This window comes from Rattus norvegicus, chromosome 4 (assembly GCF_021556685.1).
Source record: "Rattus norvegicus strain SHRSP/BbbUtx chromosome 4, alternate assembly SHRSP_T2T, whole genome shotgun sequence".
Lineage (NCBI taxonomy): Eukaryota > Metazoa > Chordata > Mammalia > Rodentia > Muridae > Rattus > Rattus norvegicus.
The window spans coordinates 34092649-34112500 of NC_141537.1; the positions used below are offsets into that span (position 1 = coordinate 34092649).

At 43.0% G+C, this 19852-nt stretch overlaps 1 protein-coding gene across 2 annotated transcripts in view; it reads right to left on the bottom strand.

Moving 5' to 3' along the window:
- Positions 1–897: 897 nt before the first annotated feature.
- Pon1 (paraoxonase 1) overlaps positions 898–19852 on the bottom strand; it is a 31365-nt gene continuing 12410 nt past the window's right edge. For both annotated transcript variants that reach the window (XM_087659489.1, NM_032077.1), the window contains 7 exon segments: positions 18855–18910; positions 18310–18478; positions 15694–15820; positions 11865–12065; positions 10346–10427; positions 5015–5143; positions 898–1295 (listed from right to left, as the gene is read on the bottom strand). In XM_087659489.1, coding sequence (XP_087515615.1) covers positions 1137–1295; positions 5015–5143; positions 10346–10427; positions 11865–12065; positions 15694–15820; positions 18310–18418 — 807 coding nt within the window. In that variant the 5' untranslated portion in view covers positions 18419–18478; positions 18855–18910 and the 3' untranslated portion in view covers positions 898–1136.

Genomic DNA, 19852 nt, shown 5'->3' on the forward strand with positions numbered 1-19852 from the left:
CATCAGTCAGTTGTGGAATACTCCTGAACCTGGCCACTACAGAACAAGCAAATTCCTCCTTTCTTTGGACCAATTTAAACAAAACATGTAATGTGTCAAGATAACAGAAATCATGTTTGAGTGCGATAACCTTCCCAAAGATCGTAACATTCTCTTACAAGCTGGAACTGTAGGAAAACTGAAAAGGCCCAATGAGAAAACAATGCACAAAAGCACTGCGTCTCCAGGAGACAGCGGAACCTCAGTTCTATTTCCTGAGGAAGTGGCAGAGAGACAGGGGAAAACAGATGTCTGGCCGCACTGGTCCAGCCATTGAATTCATGACGTGTTGAGAGTGGTCTTCATGATAATACTTTTTCAACACCAGAAGTCCTGGTGTGACCTAATAGTCCCCAAAGTTGACCAACCACACTCTCTCCTTAAAGAAAGGCAGCAGTGCAGAAAGGCACTCACATGGTTTCAGGGACTGTATGCGTTATGGGGAACGTGTGTTTGGGGTTACATGAGAAGGTAGTGCTCATTTTTCCTGATGCTATCACAGAGTGCCTAGGATAACTAAAAGGAGGAAAACCTCCTGGCTCATATGGAGATCTCAGCCCACCATTCTGGAGTTGTTCTGGTTCCACTATTTCTGGGCTTTCAACAAGACAGCAGCTCGGCCCTGGTGTCTGGTGGAAGCTTACCACAGAGGAAGCAGAGAGGAGCAAAGAACTGAGAACCAGATGTAACCTGTGAGTGCATTCCTCTCAGTGACAAACTTCTAGCAGTGAGACCCTACCTCGTAGAGTCCCCAACACTGTCCCCAGCTGAGGACCAAACATTCAGCCTATAAGTCTGTAGAAACATTTCATATTCAGATCAGAATGCAAGTTATGCAGGACTTGAGAAATTTCGCCATTTTGGTGAAAGATTTTTTTTTTTATTGGTAATGGGGTCTTTAAGTAGTCTGAAACTAACACTCAAGAAATCTTTGCTAGTTAGGATCTATTGCCAGGAAACATTCTCAGACCTTCTTATGTCTGAGATTAAGGTCAACATTCGTTGGTGAGCGGAGATCACTGTGATAGGCACCTTACAATATGGCAAAGGGCTGAAATGATGGCCTCACTTTCCATGATGTGGGTGTAGCCAGCTTGTCACAGGTCACAACAAAGAGCTCTGTGGAACACCGTTCCAATCAGCAGTTTTCCTTTGTACACAGCAGCGACTGTCGTACCTTGCAACACCGTGCCATTCTCTGCATAAACTACAGTTACTTTGGGGTCTTCGGATAAAATGCTCTGGATCCGAAGCACCTGTCGAAGAAATAATTCCAGGCGAATATTTTGTTGTCACTTAAGTCAGTTTTAAACTTAGAGTCATTTCTCCCTTAGACACACTATCTCATACAATTTCATCAATTGTGTTCTCTTCTAAAGTTACGTTAAGATTGCTGTTTCCTCAGCTGTGATTGGTTGGGTTTTGACCACGTGATCCTTAACAATAGCATTGTGCATGAGTGGGTAAGCACTGTGGGTAAGGCAGGGCATATAAGCAAGCACCACAGCCTGGATGTGAGACGTTAGGGAATACTTAGGAACACAGTAAATGGGATAGGTACACTGAATTTCTGTTTGGGGAGTCCTGATTTGATTGTTCAGTTGGTTGATTAGCACTGAGACGGTCTTTGTACATATCTGAGGCTAGCTTTGAACTTGCACTTCTCCTGCCCCAAACTCCTAAGTACTGGGTTACACGTGTGTACGTGTGACTATGCCTCAAAATATCTTGATTTAAGATGTAGACAAAAGTGAAAGGTTGACCCAAGAAGCCATCTCTCTGTGGCATACTTACCCACTCTTTTGACTTGAAGGTCCTACCTCTTAAGTAGGAACGATTTTTTTTAATCTTTTTTTTAAATTTTTTTTTTTTTGGTTCTTTTTTTCGGAGCTGGGGACCGAACCCAGGGCCTTGCGCTTCCTAGGTAAGCGCTCTACCACTGAGCTAAATCCCCAGCCATGGAACGATTTTTAAGTTTAATTTTTTTCACTTAACTGAGAAATTTAATCGCATCATTATTGATTGTATATTTCGTGTTAAATTTGCCATGTGGCATAACTAGTGCCCGGTACTTTGGGGTAACAAAGCAACTTTAGATAACAAAGCCTAATACAAAGAACGTATTGTTGAGGCAGGAGATATGGGGTGTCCCCATTTACCATTTGTGTCTTCATTGCAGACTTAGATGGGTGACCAAATTACTCCTAAATTCTCTTTTGACAAGGATAAAATACTCCTTTTTCTTGAAGAAAAGAGGTCCATCACTGCAGAGCATTCAGTGTGGCTCTGTGAGGAAGCCAGGGTCTGGCCATAAAAGGATCAATGGGAGGGTTCAAATGACTTCGAACACAGCTAGCTCCACAGACATGTGTCCCAGAAATTGCTGTAATGTTAAAATATTACTTACAAAGAAATAGGTAAGGATGGACCTCAGTTTAATAAGCCTCTTGTTCATTAGAACTAAATCTTCTATGGGCAGTATATTAAAATTATTGTATTCTATTTCCCTTACCAAATTCATCATCAGAATGGGAGCAATTCCTTTTCTTTTTGTCCCAAACAACAAAGCAAATCCTTGCTAGAGCAAAGGACCCAAGTTTACCAGATGAGCTAACAAGCAAGAACAATTAGAATTCAACATTCTGTTCAGCTCTTTTACATGCCGAGCACTTCACAGCATACATTTCTTCAATCCATTAAATATACAGTTGAACAAGTCTAATAGCAGAAACTAGCAAAAGCCACAGAAGATTGGCATTAAGCACAATCATAATTGTCTGTAAATTTGGACATGACAGGGTTGGGAGTCATTTGTATTAGATTTTTTTCAATACAAGATATAGGAAGAGGTGGTGTGTGTGTGTGTGTGTGTGTGTGTGTGTGTGTGTTCGTGTCTGACTGTCTGTCTGTCTACCCATCCTTTCAGGTGAGTGAGACTGATTTAAAACCAAGCTTTAAAAATACATATTCATTCAATAAAGTAATAACAAAGTAACACCAGGTTGTTTGATGGAATAACAGGTGTACTTACTACATACTAAAAGCTCAAAATGGGTGCTTGAGATCCAGTGGGTAAAGAGTCTCACTGCAAAGTCTGACAACCCGAGTCCAGCTTCCAGGATCCACACAGCAGAAGAGAACCAATCCTCCCACCCCCAAGTTGCCCTGTGAACTCCGAATGTGTGTCATGGCATGCACTTGCATGTTCACATACACACAGAGAGACACACGAACGCATAAATAAATGGAATAAAAAGTCAAAATAGGGATCATTGGATAAGTCATGGGTAACGTGCAAGCGCTGGTAGCCAATGGGTTTCCAATTTTTATGATTTGCACTGTAAATAAATTCAAAATAGCCTGCCAAATAAAGACAGTGGACAAAACAGGACCTTTGAGTATTATAATTAAGGTAGGAGAAGTCTTGTGGTAATGTATAGATAGGATAGTCCTCTGCTCTGCCTTGTACGGTCAGCTGTCTCCATAGGTTCCATATCTGCAGATCTAGGTGACCGCAGATGGAAATAGGTGTGTGGTGTGCGTGTGTGTGATATTCATATATGTGTACAGCAAATATACACCTTCATTTTCTATCACAATCTCTAAATAAGGCAGTATCGCTATTTATATAGCATTTATAGTATGTCAGGTATTATAGATGATATGACGGGGTTTAAATATACAGAAGTGGCTTAGGAGAGCTTTCTGTCAGTAAGAGCACTTGCTGTGCAAATGTAACTCCTTGAGTTCGGATCCCCAGCACCACAAAAGGAGCTGGCATGGAGATTCAAGCTTGTAAACCCAGCATTGGGGAAGTTGAAACAGGCAACTTCCTTGGGTTATCTCTAGCCTATTGACAAGCTTCGTGTTCAGTGAGAAATCCTGTGTTGGAAAATGAGGTGAAGAAGCAGCTGGGAGGATAAGCAACATGACTTCTGGCCTCCTCCTTTATGTGCACATGGACAGAGGTCCACGCTCTCACACATATACACAAACGCAGTGTGCAGGAATGTGGATGTGCGTGGATCATGATAAAATACTACGTAACTTCATACAAGGGAGTTGAGCATCTCTGGAGTTTATATCTATGGGTCCTACAGAAGCAGTTCTACAGTTATCCAGAGAGGCTGCAGTGATGCCCTGGATGGAGTATTGATATGAGGGAAGGGAAAGTTACACAGGAGAATGGATAACGAATGGATACAGTCCATCAGTGTGACACCATGCTATTTTTTAAACTATTGTGAATTCCTAGGTTGGAGGAACTCACTATTGAAATAAGGCTGTGGGCAGCATCTATTGCTGGAAGTCCTTACTTCAGCCTTCAAGCCTAGGCTCTGACTTGTACCAAAGCCTGTTTGGAGGAGCCTCTCCAGCTCACTTTATTGCATGCTGGAAAGGCCTGAGGAGATGAAGTAGATTCCCAACCCCAGCCTTTTCCCCCTGTGGATGACTCCTGACTGGCTAAATTCTCAGCTAGGTGCTGCTTCCTTCAAACAGCCCTCCATTTTTGTTTGTGTGTTCATTTTGTTTTGTTTCTATCTTTCCACTTCTGGGGATACTTTTTTCCAGTGTTTTGCACGTGCTAGATAGGTTTTCTCTATGGAGTTATACTCTCAATACACTATCTCTTTCTCCTTCTGGCTTTGGCCGTCATTTTGTGCATACACACACACACACACACACACACACACACACACACACACACACACACCTCTTTTTACTGTGTCAACTCCTGTTGGTGTCCTTATACAAAGGTGCACCTTTGTCGCCCCCCCCAAAAAAAATTACCCAGTAATAAAGAACCACCTTCCTGGACTCTCACCAGAGTCCCTCCATTGACCTTTTGACTTCTGAACACCCGGATCATCTGTTACATGCCCTCTCTTATTTGCACAAATAAGGAAGAATTGTGTTTTCAGTTGAAACCTGGTAGATAGGGCCAGCTTGTGTCCATTTCACCCTGCAAACTGACCTCTGAGCCAGGAGGATTCTCCGAGTCATAGAAAAAAATCCTCATCCCATTGGGATGGCATCCAACCCAGAGGTCCCCTGTCACAGGATCCACAGAGATGTTATCCACAAGGGTGTCAAAGCTGAGGACCTGCCAAGGTACAAAAGAAGGTGCATGAGGATATGAAGAACTGGCCGGAGACAGTTCAGGAGACAGTCCTCCTGCTCTAGGCCACAGGAACACAAGTCAGCCCATTTCAGCTTCACTGCAGGGATGCACCCGACCTTCTGGCCATTCCGTAGGGTTCAAAGACATGCTCGGTTTAGGGGGTGGTTTACAGAACAGAGGCTGGCTCTTAGGAGTTAAGTGAAATCATTTGCACATGCATCTAAAACTGAAAAATTATGTAAGCGTAACATCAATCCATTCTTTGCAAAGAAGCACAGGCATGTGATATGTTTACAAATATTCCAAAACCAAACAAGAAATGTAGATTCATTTCTGAGGAGGAACGTGGAGAACATGTAAGTTTCTTTATGGCCAATCATAGGCTCTGTAGCCAGGAAAGTAATGATCACCTAGGGTCTAATTTTTGCCTTGAAGTTGAGGGAAAGTTTGTTGTTTTGCTTCCTGGTGTTATTCAACTCCCTGCGCCTTTGCCGTTTCTTCTCTAAATATAAGCTGCAAACACATGATGGCTGCCCAGATTGCTGTCGTGGCTTTGCGCCGGCGTCATAAATAATAGCAACAATTCCTAATTCCACCATTCATCATCCTGGCTGCCTTCTACCGGGAAGAAATCCCATCTATTTGTTTACCTCTAATTCTCACTGGAGAAACAATATCTTCTGTGCACTTCTGAGTCCTGAGTCAGTACCCAGGGACCCTGGAAATAACTGGTCGTGACTCTCTGGAAAGGTCTGAGCGTGGGTAGGCAGCTGTAATGTGCTGCCACTGCCCTCTGCTTCCTGCTCAAAATGAGAACTGTCCCCGCATGTCCACGGAGGGATTAGAGGGTTCAGGCAACCTGGCAGAGCTTCTCTCTCACTGTCAGGGAAAGCTCTCAGCCTTCAGCCTGAAAGAAGCTGCATTAGCCAGGGGAGGTGGCGGTGCAAAGCAGCTGCAGGTCAAAATCTGCTCCTGGCTCCTTCCAGCCCCCAGGAGCCATCCAGCCGGTGTCAGCGCTTTACTTACAGGCTTACATTAGCTTCTCACTGTTAGCACTGAGAGGGGAGTTTGCCAGTGGCAAATTCCACCATGGATAGAAGCCTGCTGAGAACCCCCATGGGAGTGGGAGAGGCACGGGGAAGCCTCAGAGCTCATCCACTCTGCACACAATTGTCATCTACTCTGCCAGGCACTCAGTCCAGCACCTGGAGTGTGCCGAGTACTGGACAGACAGAGCTTCTGCCAAATCACCAGCCGCCATCGAGCAGACAGCCTGATCTAGGTTCAGAAATGCACTCCTGCCCTATACATACCGGATGTCTAGCCAGGTGAATAAAATAAAATGAAATGAAATAAAAACCATTATAATGGACATCTGCATACCATCTCACAACCCCACAAAGGCATGTGGAAGATACTGAAGTCTAAATAAGACACTGGGTGGGGTGTTGATAAGGCAGCTCAGCAGCAAAGTGCTTGTCACTTTCCCAACAGGGCCTGGCTTCGATCCCCAGATCTACCTGAATGAAATGTCTTAAACAAGGAGCTGTTTATTGTTGTTGTTGTTTGTTTGTTTTGTTTATGTTAACATCTGGATACTTTGAGAACTCCAGCTGACTGAAATGTGGCAAAGTCTTAGTCTTGGTGAGCAGGAGATTTCCTTTCACTGTGGTAATATACCAGTAATGTGTCATTTGTCATCATAACCAGTTGTCAGTGAACAACTAAGCAGCATCTGGTACAGGCGCATGTTTGTGCAACTGCCCCCGACAGTCAGCCATCTCTAGAACTTTCAATCAGCCCAAAAGAAACTCTCCTTATTCCCATCATTCTGTTGTTCCAATACATTTTAAATATTTTAATTATTAAAATTATTTTAATTATTCTATTGGGGGAATAATATCTTGCTATATAACTCAAAGTAGCCTCTGGCTCAAAATCCCCCTGTCTTAGCCTGCTGAGCACTGGGATTATAGGTGTGAACCACCATGGATGGTTCTAGGTCCTTCAAATAAGTGAATTCGTGCTATCTGTCCTCTTTATCTGGCTCGTTTCACTTAGCGTAATGTCTTAAGTTCATCCTTGTTGTACCCTTCCTTCGTAAGACTGACTAATGTCCCATTGTATGACTACACTACACGTGGGGCAGGGCATACACCATTCACCTTCATCCCAGATTTGATACTTAACTTCAACAAGTTGCTCAAATCTTTTGGCATTCTGAAGCTTTCCTGGACTAATAGGAAATCACATGATTCCTCCAAAGGATGGATGTCACTGCATTTGACAGGGTGGCTTCTGCTAGGTTGGTTGTAATGATGAGAAATAACCATGTTCTGTTACCAGATGTGGAAGCCAGATCTGATCCCCTCTCCTACAGGAGCAAAGCCCTTGAAGTCCATGTTGAGTGTATATCGAATTGAGCTTTATTGCAACGTTCTTTAACTTTCCCTTTGCAGGCGTACCTGCTGTTATAAGCACAGTTTGCTGTTATTCCCTAAGCCAGTTGGAGTGTGTGAAATTTCGTTTCTCTGCAGCTAATATTAAACTGGCTCTGCTGATGATTTTTAATGTCAAACATAATGTTAGATTTGATGTTGCTCTGAGGCAATTTTCTCTGATTGAGGCCCCTTGTGATGGTTCCTGGGACATGGTGACAGAAACAGTTGTGCAATTGACAGTGACAATGCTCCTTGCTGTGGGCATGGGTGTTGGCAGCATGATGTCTTCTGGCTCTACAGTGACAGGGGCTACTTTATAAGGTTCTATTTGCATAAGCCTCCTTTCTTCCCCTTGACCAAAACTTTTTTTTTATTAACTTGAGTATTTCTTATATACATTTCGAGTGTTATTCCCTTTCCCGGTTTCCGGGCAAACATCCCCCTCCCCCCTCCCCTTTTTTATGGGTGTTCCCCTCCCCACCCTCCCCCCCTTGTTGCCCTCCCCCCAACAATCTAGTTCACTGGGGGTTCAGTCTTAGCAGGACCCAGGGCTTCCCCTTCCACTGGTGCTCTTACTAGGATATTCATTGCTACCTATGAGGTCAGAGTCCAGGGTCAGTCCATGTATAGTCTTTAGGTAGTGGCTTAGTCCCTGGAAGCTCTGGTTGCTTGGCATTGTTGTACATATGGGGTCTCGAGCCGCTTCAAGCTCTTCCAGTTCTTTCTCTGATTCCTTCAACGGGGGTCCTATTCTCAATTCAGTAGTTTGCTGCTGGCATACGCCTCTGTGTTTGCTGTATTTTGGCTGTGTCTCTCAGGAGCGATCTACATCCGGCTCCTGTCGGTCTGCACTTCTTTGCTTCATCCATCTTGTCTAATTGGATGGCTGTATATGTATGGGCCACATGTGGGGCAGGCTCTGAATGGGTGTTCCTTCAGTCTCTGTTTTAATCTTTGCCTCTCTCTTCCCTGCCAAGGGTATTCTTGTTCCCCCTTTAAAGAAGGAGTGAAGCATTCACATTTTGATCATCCGTCTTGAGTTTCATTTGTTTTAGGCATCTAGGGTAATTCAAGCATTTGGGCTAATAGCCACTTATCAATGAGTGCATACCATGTGTGTTTTTCTGTGATTGGGTTACCTCACTCAGGATGATATTTTCCAGTTCCGACCATTTGCCTGTGAATTTCATAAAGTCATTGTTTTTGATAGCTGAGTAATACTCCATTGTGTAGATGTACCACATTTTCTGTATCCGTTCCTCTGTTGAAGGATCTGGGTTCTTTCCAGCTTCTGGCTATTATAAATAAGGCTGCGATGAACATAGTGGAGCACGTGACTTTTTTATATGTTGGGGCATCTTTTGGGTATATGCCCAAGAGAGGTATAGCTGGATCCTCAGGCAGTTCAATGTCCAATTTTCTGAGGAACCTCCAGACTGATTTCCAGAATGGTTGTACCAGTCTGCAATCCCACCAACAATGGAGGAGTGTTCCTCTTTCTCCACATCCTCGCCAGCATCTGCTGTCACCTGAGTTTTTGATCTTAGCCATTCTCACTGGTGTGAGGTGAAATCTCAGGGTTGTTTTGATTTGCATTTCCCTTATGACTAAAGATGTTGAACATTTCTTTAGGTGTTTCTCAGCCATTCGGCATTCCTCAGCTGTGAATTCTTTGTTTAGCTCTGAACCCCATTTTTAATAGGGTTATTTGTCTCCCTGCTTGATCAAAACTTTTAGCCTAGACCAGAGTTAGAAGGGGAAGAGATGAAGCCCTAATATGTAGTGAGCCCCACCACAGTAATTAAACCAATGTTTGCTTATTGGATGCTAAGAATTCTTCCAGTAATGAACAGAAAAAAAATCTGTCCTGATGGATCCTATAGATAATAAAGAAGACTTGTAAAATGTGCAGTGTGGTGGTACTAAACACTGGAAGCAAGAATTAAGTCATTGAGGAGTCAAAACCTATAGAGAGGTGGGGCTGGTGTGCAAGCTGTTAGTATTTGGGTTAGGGAAGGTCTCACTGAAATGCCGAATCAATAGGAAGTGAAAGATGAGAGAGAACAGAGACCTGGAAGACAAGGGTCAAGAGTTTGCTGCTGGGTCTCTGGGAACAGCTTAGAAAAAGGAGAGGTGGCCTTGGGGACAGATCCAGGAGTAGCCAGGTCACCTGTGCAGCCATTGTGAGCATGTGGCTGTTGTAGAGGGAAACAGTGAGATATGAGGGGAGACTGTTTTAACACCATAAAGAGAAAGGAGAGAGAGAGAGAGAGAGAGAGAGAGAGAGAGAGAGAGAGAGAGAGAGAGAGAGAGAGAGAAACAGATACAGACTCAGACTCGGACACGGACACGGACACGGACACGGACACGGACACGGACACAGACACAGACACAGACACAGACACAGACACAGACACAGACACAGACACAGACACAGACACAGAGGGAAAAGGGGTGGTAGGGATTGAGGTAAGGACCTGAAGGGAAACACCCATCTTAAAGTTCTCTAGAGCAGAAAGTCTCAGAGTTGCCTAGGTGAGATGCCTGGCTTGCTGTTGTCCATTCTGCCACAAAGTAAAAGTGAACAACAAATACACAGTGATCCTGAGGGCTCCTAACCAATAAGTGAAAAATTCTTCACACCCACTCAAATTAGAGAATTCCTCTCTCCCTGCTTTTAATTTCACAAATCAATTAAAATCTAATTATCACTCGGCAAACTTACAGTGTTAATACATCTTACCTTCAATGGCGTTAAAGTCCAATTAGCATGCTTTTCATACACGTGAATCTTGTGAGCCAGCAATTCAGCGATATAGACATACCTTCAAAGAAGAAAGAGCTCCATCAAAGTGCTTGATGTAATGCCAAAAGCTGAGTTGGGAAAACTTGTCTTGGAGTGGAACTTTGCTTAGAAACTAGAAAATGGAATTTATCTCAAAGCAAACTCAATTCCGAAAGACCTCGATGAGTCCATAGGGCACAATGTATTTAATCACTGGACATGCTTTGCCTAAGGTTATAGGTAATCATCCTTGATCAGCAAGGAAGAAACTCAATGCTAACACCAGCTCTTAATATTTGCACTATACATTGTTCCCTTTGACTTGTCAACCCAGTGGCAAGTCCAAGGTTCTGCATGTCAGAAGATAGTAAGTTTTGGCTTTGGGGAGCCTCCATTAAATCCTATTAATGACAGTCCTCTGTTTCAGGCCAGAGAAAGTATGAGAGAAGACAAATGTTTGTCCTCAATGGAGAGAAGTCTTTCTTTCTTTCTGTTCTGAGACTGATTCTAACATTGGCTAGGAACATGAACAAAGAGCAACACCATACACCATAAAGATTCCTGTTGAGACTAAGTATAGTACATTCTAGAACAATAAGAGAAGTAGTATGTTATTATCTTCTGTGGGGATCATAGACAATATGAACAACAGAAAACTTCTGACATTACCTTTTCTGTGTTCCTGTTGCTCTGAAATTCTTGGTGATGTAAGATGTGGCTGTGGTACGAATGGATGATAGACAGATTTTATATGTATTTTGATGCTACCCAAAGTGTGGTGCCCAGACCAAGAGTGATCTGTGAACTGTTGGTTGCAAAGCCAGCTTGAGATAGCAGACTGCATCAATAACAATTACATTGTTTCATACAATAAGTATGGCAGATTGAAGGAGAATGGTCTCCACAGGTCCATATATTTAAATGTGTTATTCCAGAGTTGGTGGAAGTGTTTGGGAAGGATGAGGAGGAGGTGTGTTGGAGGCAGAATGTCACAGGGGGTGGGCTTTGAGGTTTAAAAAACCTGTGGCATTCTGAGCTAGCATCTTCCCCCACCTCACCATGTAAGCCCTCAGCTACTTCTCCAGTAGCGTAGCTGCTTGCCTGCTGCTCATCATAGACTCACCTCTGTAATTGTGAGCCTACAATTAAGTGTGCTGTTTTTTAAATTTCCTTGGTTGAACTCTCTAAAGTCATAGAAAAGAAGCTAAGAATAAGAGTTGCTGATGAAGGAGGGAACTGGGGCCTTGCTTTCCATTCTGGACAAGACCCTTTTCATGTTATGGACCCAGCTACACACTGTATCCACTTATTAGAGAATTTTTAAATATCAGTAGTGTTTCCACTTTCTCCAGTTTCATCTTACTAACACAACAGATTATATTATGATTGTGATTATATTACATAGGAGAGGACTATGTTCTAAAGCTATCTAAGGAGACTCCGAGCAAATCCATTGTGTTCTAGAAAGCACACATACTTGCCATCAAGGGAAATGCCAATGCCATTAGCGAAATCAAATCCATCTGCTACCACTCGGACTTTATCTGGACTGTAGTATACAACATTGGACCATGACAGGCCCAAGTACATTTCCCAGGACCGTAAGTATGGGTCAGCAAAATAGTGATCATTTGTGGCATAGAAGCTCTCAGGTCCAACAGCAGCTATATCGTTGATGCTGCAATTAAAAAAATACACATGATCATAAACAGAAAGGTGGCACTTGAAAGCAATAAGTAAGCTTATGCACTGATAGCTACTGAAGGCTAGTCTTAAAATCAGAAGATGGCGTGGGATCTTTACAACATCAGGGACATCTCAGAACCACTATGACATCAGTCCTAGTCATTCTCCAAAGATAATAAGATGATTATTAGCACTGGGACTTGAAAGTCATAGAACTGCCGTGTAAATGTAATGGTTTGGTGTGTGTGTGTGTGTGTGTGTGTGTGTGTGTGTGTGTGTGTGTGTTTAGGAAACATTGACTTAAGCAAGAGAGCGTTATCAGAGCAGGGCGAATTAGCACACATGACACCTACTGCTGTCCGTCAACCTCATTATAACACAGAGTGAAAGCATTAACCAGCTATCACTGTGGTTGAAGCATTATTTAACTGTGTCATCTAGGGGAAGGCATGTTGGGGCCTCAGTTTCCTTCTCAGTGCCAGAAGGATGATGGTCTCCTCTAGCATTTGCCATAAAGTTTTGTGCCTCTTAACTGAAGGAGCCAGTGAACGAGAATGTTCAGAAATGGGAGTCAGGCTCTTTTCTTTCTGATTAGCATTCTCTCTGTGCGGCTGAAAATGTAAGATATATGAGTCTATTTTTCAGCTTTAATAGGTACAATAGCAAACACGTAAGTGACTCATTCCTTGCTGATTGAGGTGACGGAAGTTCCCGGGGGGCATGATCTGAGAGAAAATTATCCTTGCTCTACTGCAGAGCGCATAGTGGGAAAGGCGTCAGCTGTGACGCAGCCACGCTCAGGAGCGAGTGAGATGAGGCTCAGAGCCTCCGTTTCTCGTCTGTAAAGAGAGCTTAAACGATTTTCTCCTCAAAGTTGCATGGCTCATTAGAAAAGCCTATGGTCCAGAATCTCAACTGTGGAATCACAGTGCGAATTACAATGAGCCAATGCTGTCAGCTTCGCAGGGAGTCAGACACACTAAGTCTTCTATCACCAGTCGCTACTATTACCACAGTGGGGGAAAAAAAGTCCATGGAGTTAGGATGAGTCTGTGCAGGTTTTGGACAAAAACTGACAAGCTGCTTCTACCTCTCTCTTTAAAGCAGATTTTGGAAATTAGTATGCTGTTCTGCATGGAAAAGGGGAGGATGGGAGTGGTTTGCAGAAATAGCTTTGAAATTTGATATACTGTTTGAATCTGGATCTGCCTGCCATTGTCACACCGTGGAGCCACAGCATGTCACCTATCTTTGAGCCACTTCCTGAAACTCAGTGTTCTTTCTGTAGCTTGGCATGGTGGGTAAAGATGAAATGAAACTGTAAATAGAAAAACCCTGCCACAATGTCTTGCATGCATAAAGGACCTATAATAACAGCCGTGCTATTGCTGTTATCATGATCAGCTTATGACCGATGTAGTAATTCAGATGTGCATACTAATCCTTATGTACAGAGAGCCAGAGTCTAGTTAACTGTGGCCCTCTGGTTACTTGCACTCTAGCTCTATGCTGTCAATAGAGAGTATTTTCACAACTGGCCCAGAAAAAAAAAATACATGCCCATTCTGTAAAACTGGAAACACTTGAGGTGTCCGATATTAAATGGTGACTAAAAAAATAATAATTTTGCAATTTCTTGTTACTCTGAGGGCCAGTTCTGGCTTCAGGCTAATCACGGCTACATTAATGGCTGACGTGGTCATCTCAGTCAATGGCCCGGATAGGACAGGTCTAAAAACAATTAAATCCACATGGGACATAATACTGGTGCCAACTTAAGGAGTTGCTCCCTCCCAAACATGCAGTAAGGAGCCTGTTTAAGGCGACCTGCACAGCACCTGACTGCAGCTGAGACTCCTCTCACTCTGCCTGTTACCAGCATTGCCTTAGAGCTTCCACTTTCCGTGTTTTTCTCTGAATAATTTTTGGGTTCTTCAGATACTCGATGGCCTCATTCTGGCTGAGATTAGAGACATGTCCACTATTCCTGCCTTACTTGGGCTTGTGCTGGGCATTGAACCCAGGGTTTGGTGCATGCTGGACAAGCACTTTTTCAACTAATCAACACCCTGTCTCCTAAAAGATACTGGTTGTATAAACAGACACTTCTATCTTTAATCTACCTCTAACCTATTCCCTCTACTTGATCTTACCCTAAGTATGCAGAAAACCTGGGCCTTGCCTCCTAATTGGACAATAGTGGATTAGTTAAGCTTTATTCAGTAACTTAACTGCTTCCCACCCTGCTTCCTTGTCTTCAAACCTGCTAAGTGAGGAGGGAGAGGAGAAACAGGTAAAACAGCGTCTCCTAGATGCCAAGACTTTGCTAATGGACTGCAACAAATACAGATCTAAATCTGCAAAAAGCATGGTGGGTGAATGCTGTTCTTCAACGATACAAGAAGAAGCTGGGCTTCTAGAAAACCATAATTAAAGTTATTTGGGGAGATAATATTAGATTGCCTTAAATCCTTCACTGACCCCATAGACCACTTCTTCACAGGCAAAATAAAAAGGTTAATGTTGGGCGTTGCTCTGGTTCTGTGTGTACACAAATGCTTAATTCTGACCCCCATTCTGGTTGCCTTCAGAAAAGCAAATGCTCGTGTACAATGGCCTGTGTTGTGTAAACCTTGCTCCCCAATTTAAAGCTATTGGTTAAATAAAAGTGGCTACAGCCAATTACTGGGGAGAATAGAGGTAGGCGGGGCTTCAGTTACCAGACTGCAGGGCCACAGGTAGGGACCATGATAAGAGGAAGGAAGAAGGGAAGAAGAGGAGGAGGAGGAAGAGAAGGAGGTGGGGGGGAGGAGGAGGGGGAGGAGGAGGAGGAGGAGGAGGGGGAGGAGGAGGAGGAGGAGGGGGAGGAGGAGGAAAGGCAGAGAGAACAGGAGGTCTCCATTAGACGGGATGGACCAGGAGCATGTGGCTGAGTGAAATGCCCCCTGAGGACAGACTGACGGAGCAGAAATAACCCAGGCGAGATTCAGACACCAAGTACATGAATCACTCAGCTGAGAATTAGCTGATAAAGCATATAGAAAAATCATTTGGGGGGTGATTCGGCCAGCATTTGTGCTAAGATGACTAAATAAATCCATAGGAATCTGCCTCACTTATCAGGGAGCTGGCCAGGTCATATTAAAAACTATAGTGTTAATTACTGTTTACAACAACAGATTTCCTTTGTGTTGGGTTGACGCATTGAGACCCTCGTTTGTCTGACTTTCCCATGTGCTATGTTGACCAGGAATCTAACATGGAGCCCAGTATTCCCACTAATAGTGCAAAACACACCGCTAGTAGATACAGTGTAAAGATGTAGAAGATGGATTGTGTTTGGAATGTTCTTTTGCATATGTGTCTGAAAATCACAAGACCATCTGAGATTAGCCTTGTAAAGACTTTTTTTCTTTTTAATTTCTTGGGATGGCTACAGCGTCCACCCAGCATAAGGAAGACTCGGGCAGAAAGGCACGAGCCCACTCTTAGGGTCCCAGGGTTTCAAAACCTTCTGAACAACATACGAAACAGTTGAATCTGCCCTGGTCCAAAAGGAAAACTATGAATGAGCCATCTTCTGCAGTTAGGGGAATTGTGCACACAAGACACCTCAGTACCTAGGCAGAAGTTCATGGGTGATGGTTTTCAGATGCAAAAGTGATCTTTCCTCTTCTTGAAATTTAAACACCTCCACGGTGGACGAGGAGTCTGGGTGGCTTACCACCAGTAGGTACACAGTGTTATCTGAGAGGAGACGAAAAACAAATCTGGAGGCATTAATGAAGCGCTCAGCTGTCAGTTCTACTCCCCCCAAAGCAATTTCCACCCACCTCCAATGAGTACTTAAGGTGTCAGGTGGATGGAATATTTTCATCTCCCTAGAGAAAATCACTCATGATTGCTCCTAAGAAAAGTGGCTAAAGGAGAAGCTAGTGACAAGTTCTAAAGACAACTTCGCAGGAGAAAAAAAACAACAACAACAACAACCTGAACTTTAGAATGAACGTCATCAGCACTGAAATGCCAGACAGCTTGTTACGCTTTGATAATTAGCATGATCATCACGGGATACCAAGCTGGGGTAAAAGGACTGAAGGTGTGGGAGCTGGACCAGATGCTGTGCTTGTGTGTAATTTACACAGTGCATAGTGAGCTTGCCTGCAGTTTACCCAGCGGAAGATGACACATGCCTCAGGAAGGATGGACAGAGAGAAAGAGAGAGAGAGAGAGAGAGAGAGAGAGAGAGAGAGAGAGAGAGAGAGAGAAACAGAGACACAGAGAGAGACAGAGACAGAGACACACATAGAGAAAAACAGAGAGGGGAGAAGTTAGCCATAAAAAAGTACTCTAAGTGGTCAAGGAGGTATGAGATAACTCTTGAAGCCTCTGACTATCAAATTGGTATTTAAAGAAACTGCTACACTGCTAAGCAGATATGAACAGAAAAGCCAGCTTAGCTCAGATGCATATATTTTTAATTCGTGTTAGATTTAAGTACCACAAAGGGATACGTATCATATCATATTATGATATCATATTGTAATATGATGAAGAGTCAGTGCATAACTTAGGGTCTCCATGATGATCAGGGACCTTCTTCCCAACAAGATGATATTAGAGCAGAGACCCACACAAATTGAGAGCAAACCATGCGTTTAGCTGGAGAAATAAGATGACATGTTGAGGGAAGAGAGTCTACAAAAGCCCTGAGGCATGAGGTTCCTTAATAGTAAAGTTGTGATTAGATCTGAGAGAAGAAAAACCTGGGGAGCTGAGGCAGCAGAGGGAGAAGACCATGAGCACGCTTTCTGGGGATTAGGGTAAGATCTAGGTTTAATCATTTGGGACCATGAGCAAGAAATGACATGTCCTGAGGCTACAGCAGAAATGCTGGCATAGAAAGAGTAGAATACATGTTCTCAGAATAACATTAACCCCCAAAAAAATAATAGGAAAAAAGGACAGGAAGGAACAGAGCCCCTAGGGCAAAAGTGGGGAATAAAACCAGAATTCATATTGTATACAGGAGAGTCTGCTTTAGAAGTTGATCCTCAAAAAAAATTTGTATAGAGGATCCACATGTAAGAGTTTTACCCTGGAAATAGCAAAAACTCATGGTTTGCAAAGAGAAAAATAAAAGAACCCCTTCCTTATGTCCATTCAGAGTGGCGATGCTCTGAGGTCTCACACAACTGAAGCCTGAGAGCCCCAAAAGGGGGTCTAAACTCACAGACACACAGAGGAGCCCAGGACACAGTGTGGAAAGTGACATCTACCTACAAAAGAGTCTGCTAACACTACACCAATTTTATTTTTTTTTAAAGTAAATGCACAGCAAACACTATGTCTCTTCACACTTAAAATATTTTGAGAAGAAAATAAAGTGGCAAAGATTAGTTGTGCGTATAGAAAGACATTGACAGGTATGTGCATAAGCACGCACGCACATAGAATTAGTGTTTGATATTTTAAGTTGAAGGTGATCCTCAGAGAGGAACACAAGCAGAAGTATCTAGGAAGAGCCTTCAGAAGTGAGACTAAAGATGTAAAGGGAAAAATATTGATAGCCTATATTTGGAGCCGGGAGAGCTGTGCAGGAAAACACTGTGTACAGCGAATGCATCTTCTTTCAACTGTTTCACATGGGAAACCTATTGTAATTAAAGCTGAATCTATAATTATTTTGTAGACATAATCTGAATATTACTTTATAAAATCCGTGATTTTACAAGTCACAAATAATTAGCACTTTCAGACATTGAAATTATTTTTTACATTGCTTACTTAACAAAGGCATTGTGGTGGTTTGAATATACTTGGCCCATACGGAGGGGTACTGTTAGGAGGTACGACCTTGTTGGAAGAAGTTTGTCACTGTGGGGGTAGGCTCTGAGGTCTCATAAATATGCTCACATTTGGCCAGAGACAGACTCTCCTGACTGCCTTCTGATCAAGATCTAGAACTCCTTCTCCAGTACTGTGTCTATCTGGCCACTGCCATGCTTCCTGCCATGATGCTAATGGACTGAACCTCTGAACCTGTAGGCCAGCCGCAGTTAAATGTTCTCACTTATAAGAGTTGCCTTGGTCATGATGTCTCTTGACCTAAGAAAGGAGGTAAGGTTTTCCACAAATATTCACAAAAAATTATTCATGATCAGCTTTTGGTAAGACAAGAAAAAATATTCACATTTTCCCCTTTAAGTTTTTTAAACTTTAATATTAATTGTTACCTTCATCTATGAATGTGCTAATCCCATGAGGGTTAAATGAAGACATATCCAACGTATTTCCCATAATTGCTAATTCTGACACTGCTGGCTCCTTCTCATTCAAGTCCATCAGAAGTATTTTTCCAGGCTTACTGGGATCGAAACTTTTTATTCCAGGATACTTTAACCCCTTAAAAGAATAGCAGAGAGAAAACAAGCATATCATACATAATTCAAGAGCTGTGAGAGATGCTGATTAACCATGTGTCCACTCTGACTGCCCTGTCCCATAGATGACTGCAGGGCTACCTCTTAACTTACTGACTCCTGACAGGCCCACAGAACACTCTGGAAGCAACCGGCTCCTCTAAGGTCATCCCCTACACACCTCCCGTCACCTTCATCCAAGCCTTATGTGACCACAGCACAGCTGCCATCCCTACAACATAGGAAGATGGTTGCCATCTCATTTGAATGTAGACACTGGTATATAGACACCCAAGAAACACTTAATCATCAGTCCCAGAACATGTTCAAGAAGACAATAAATGTCAACAGACACTCACTGTGCTAAAGAAAGTTAGTCCATTAGGCAGAATCTCTAAGTCTTCAGCACCCGCTTCTGCAGAGAAGGTAAGAAAGAAGACAGTTTCAAACATGCAGGAAGCTGAAGTTCCTTTAGTTACCTCATCTTGCTTAAAAAATGGGTCTCTGTCTTAGCATCTGTTTGCCAGGTTCAGAATAAGTCCTTTCATTCAATGGATTTTTATATTTCTTTATTTATTTTAGGCAGAAGTTTTGTATCCCAGGCTAGCCTCAACCTCGCTTTGTAAGCTGAACATGGCCTTGAGCCATGTTCACCCTCCCAGGTGAAGGGATTACAGACATGGGCCACCTTGATTATATGGAATTAAAAAAAAAAACACCAATGTCATCACCAAGCACAGTGGCCATTTGCACTTACTTCAAGTCAATGGCTTGTATCTCAGAATCTCTCATATACTGTCCAAGAAAAGTAACAGAATGTAAAACACGCATGATACTTTGGAAAGAGCTTGGTAGTAACCTGAACTTCTAAACTCCAAATGCATATGCTGCATCACAGTTCCAAATCAATTAAATATCTGAAAAGCATGATGTAAATACATGCAGATCCAAAATGTAGCTTTTCAAGTAGGGATACTTTGCTGATGACCTGGGACCATGCACTTGCTAAAGCATAAATATCAATATCTCTTCAAGTGAGTATTTTTCAGATACTCAGGGATATTTGACAACAACATTATACTTTCCTAGAAAAAGTGTTGTGCCGTGAGATATCTTCTCCTGCTTAAGAATCTTACCTAAATGCCTCTTCTTGGGTAGCCAAGGACCACAGGCATCTCAGATGAATAATTCGAAAAGCAAAAGTCAACAACCATGGCCCACTCTAAGCACAGCAAAACTGGATCTCAAATGAGTTGGCCTCAGCTCAAGAACACAATTGCTTGGTGGAAACAAGTCACAGGGTTGAGCTCTGGGATTCTCTGAGTAGGTTAGCAGGAGTCCCATCCCTCCACCTTTT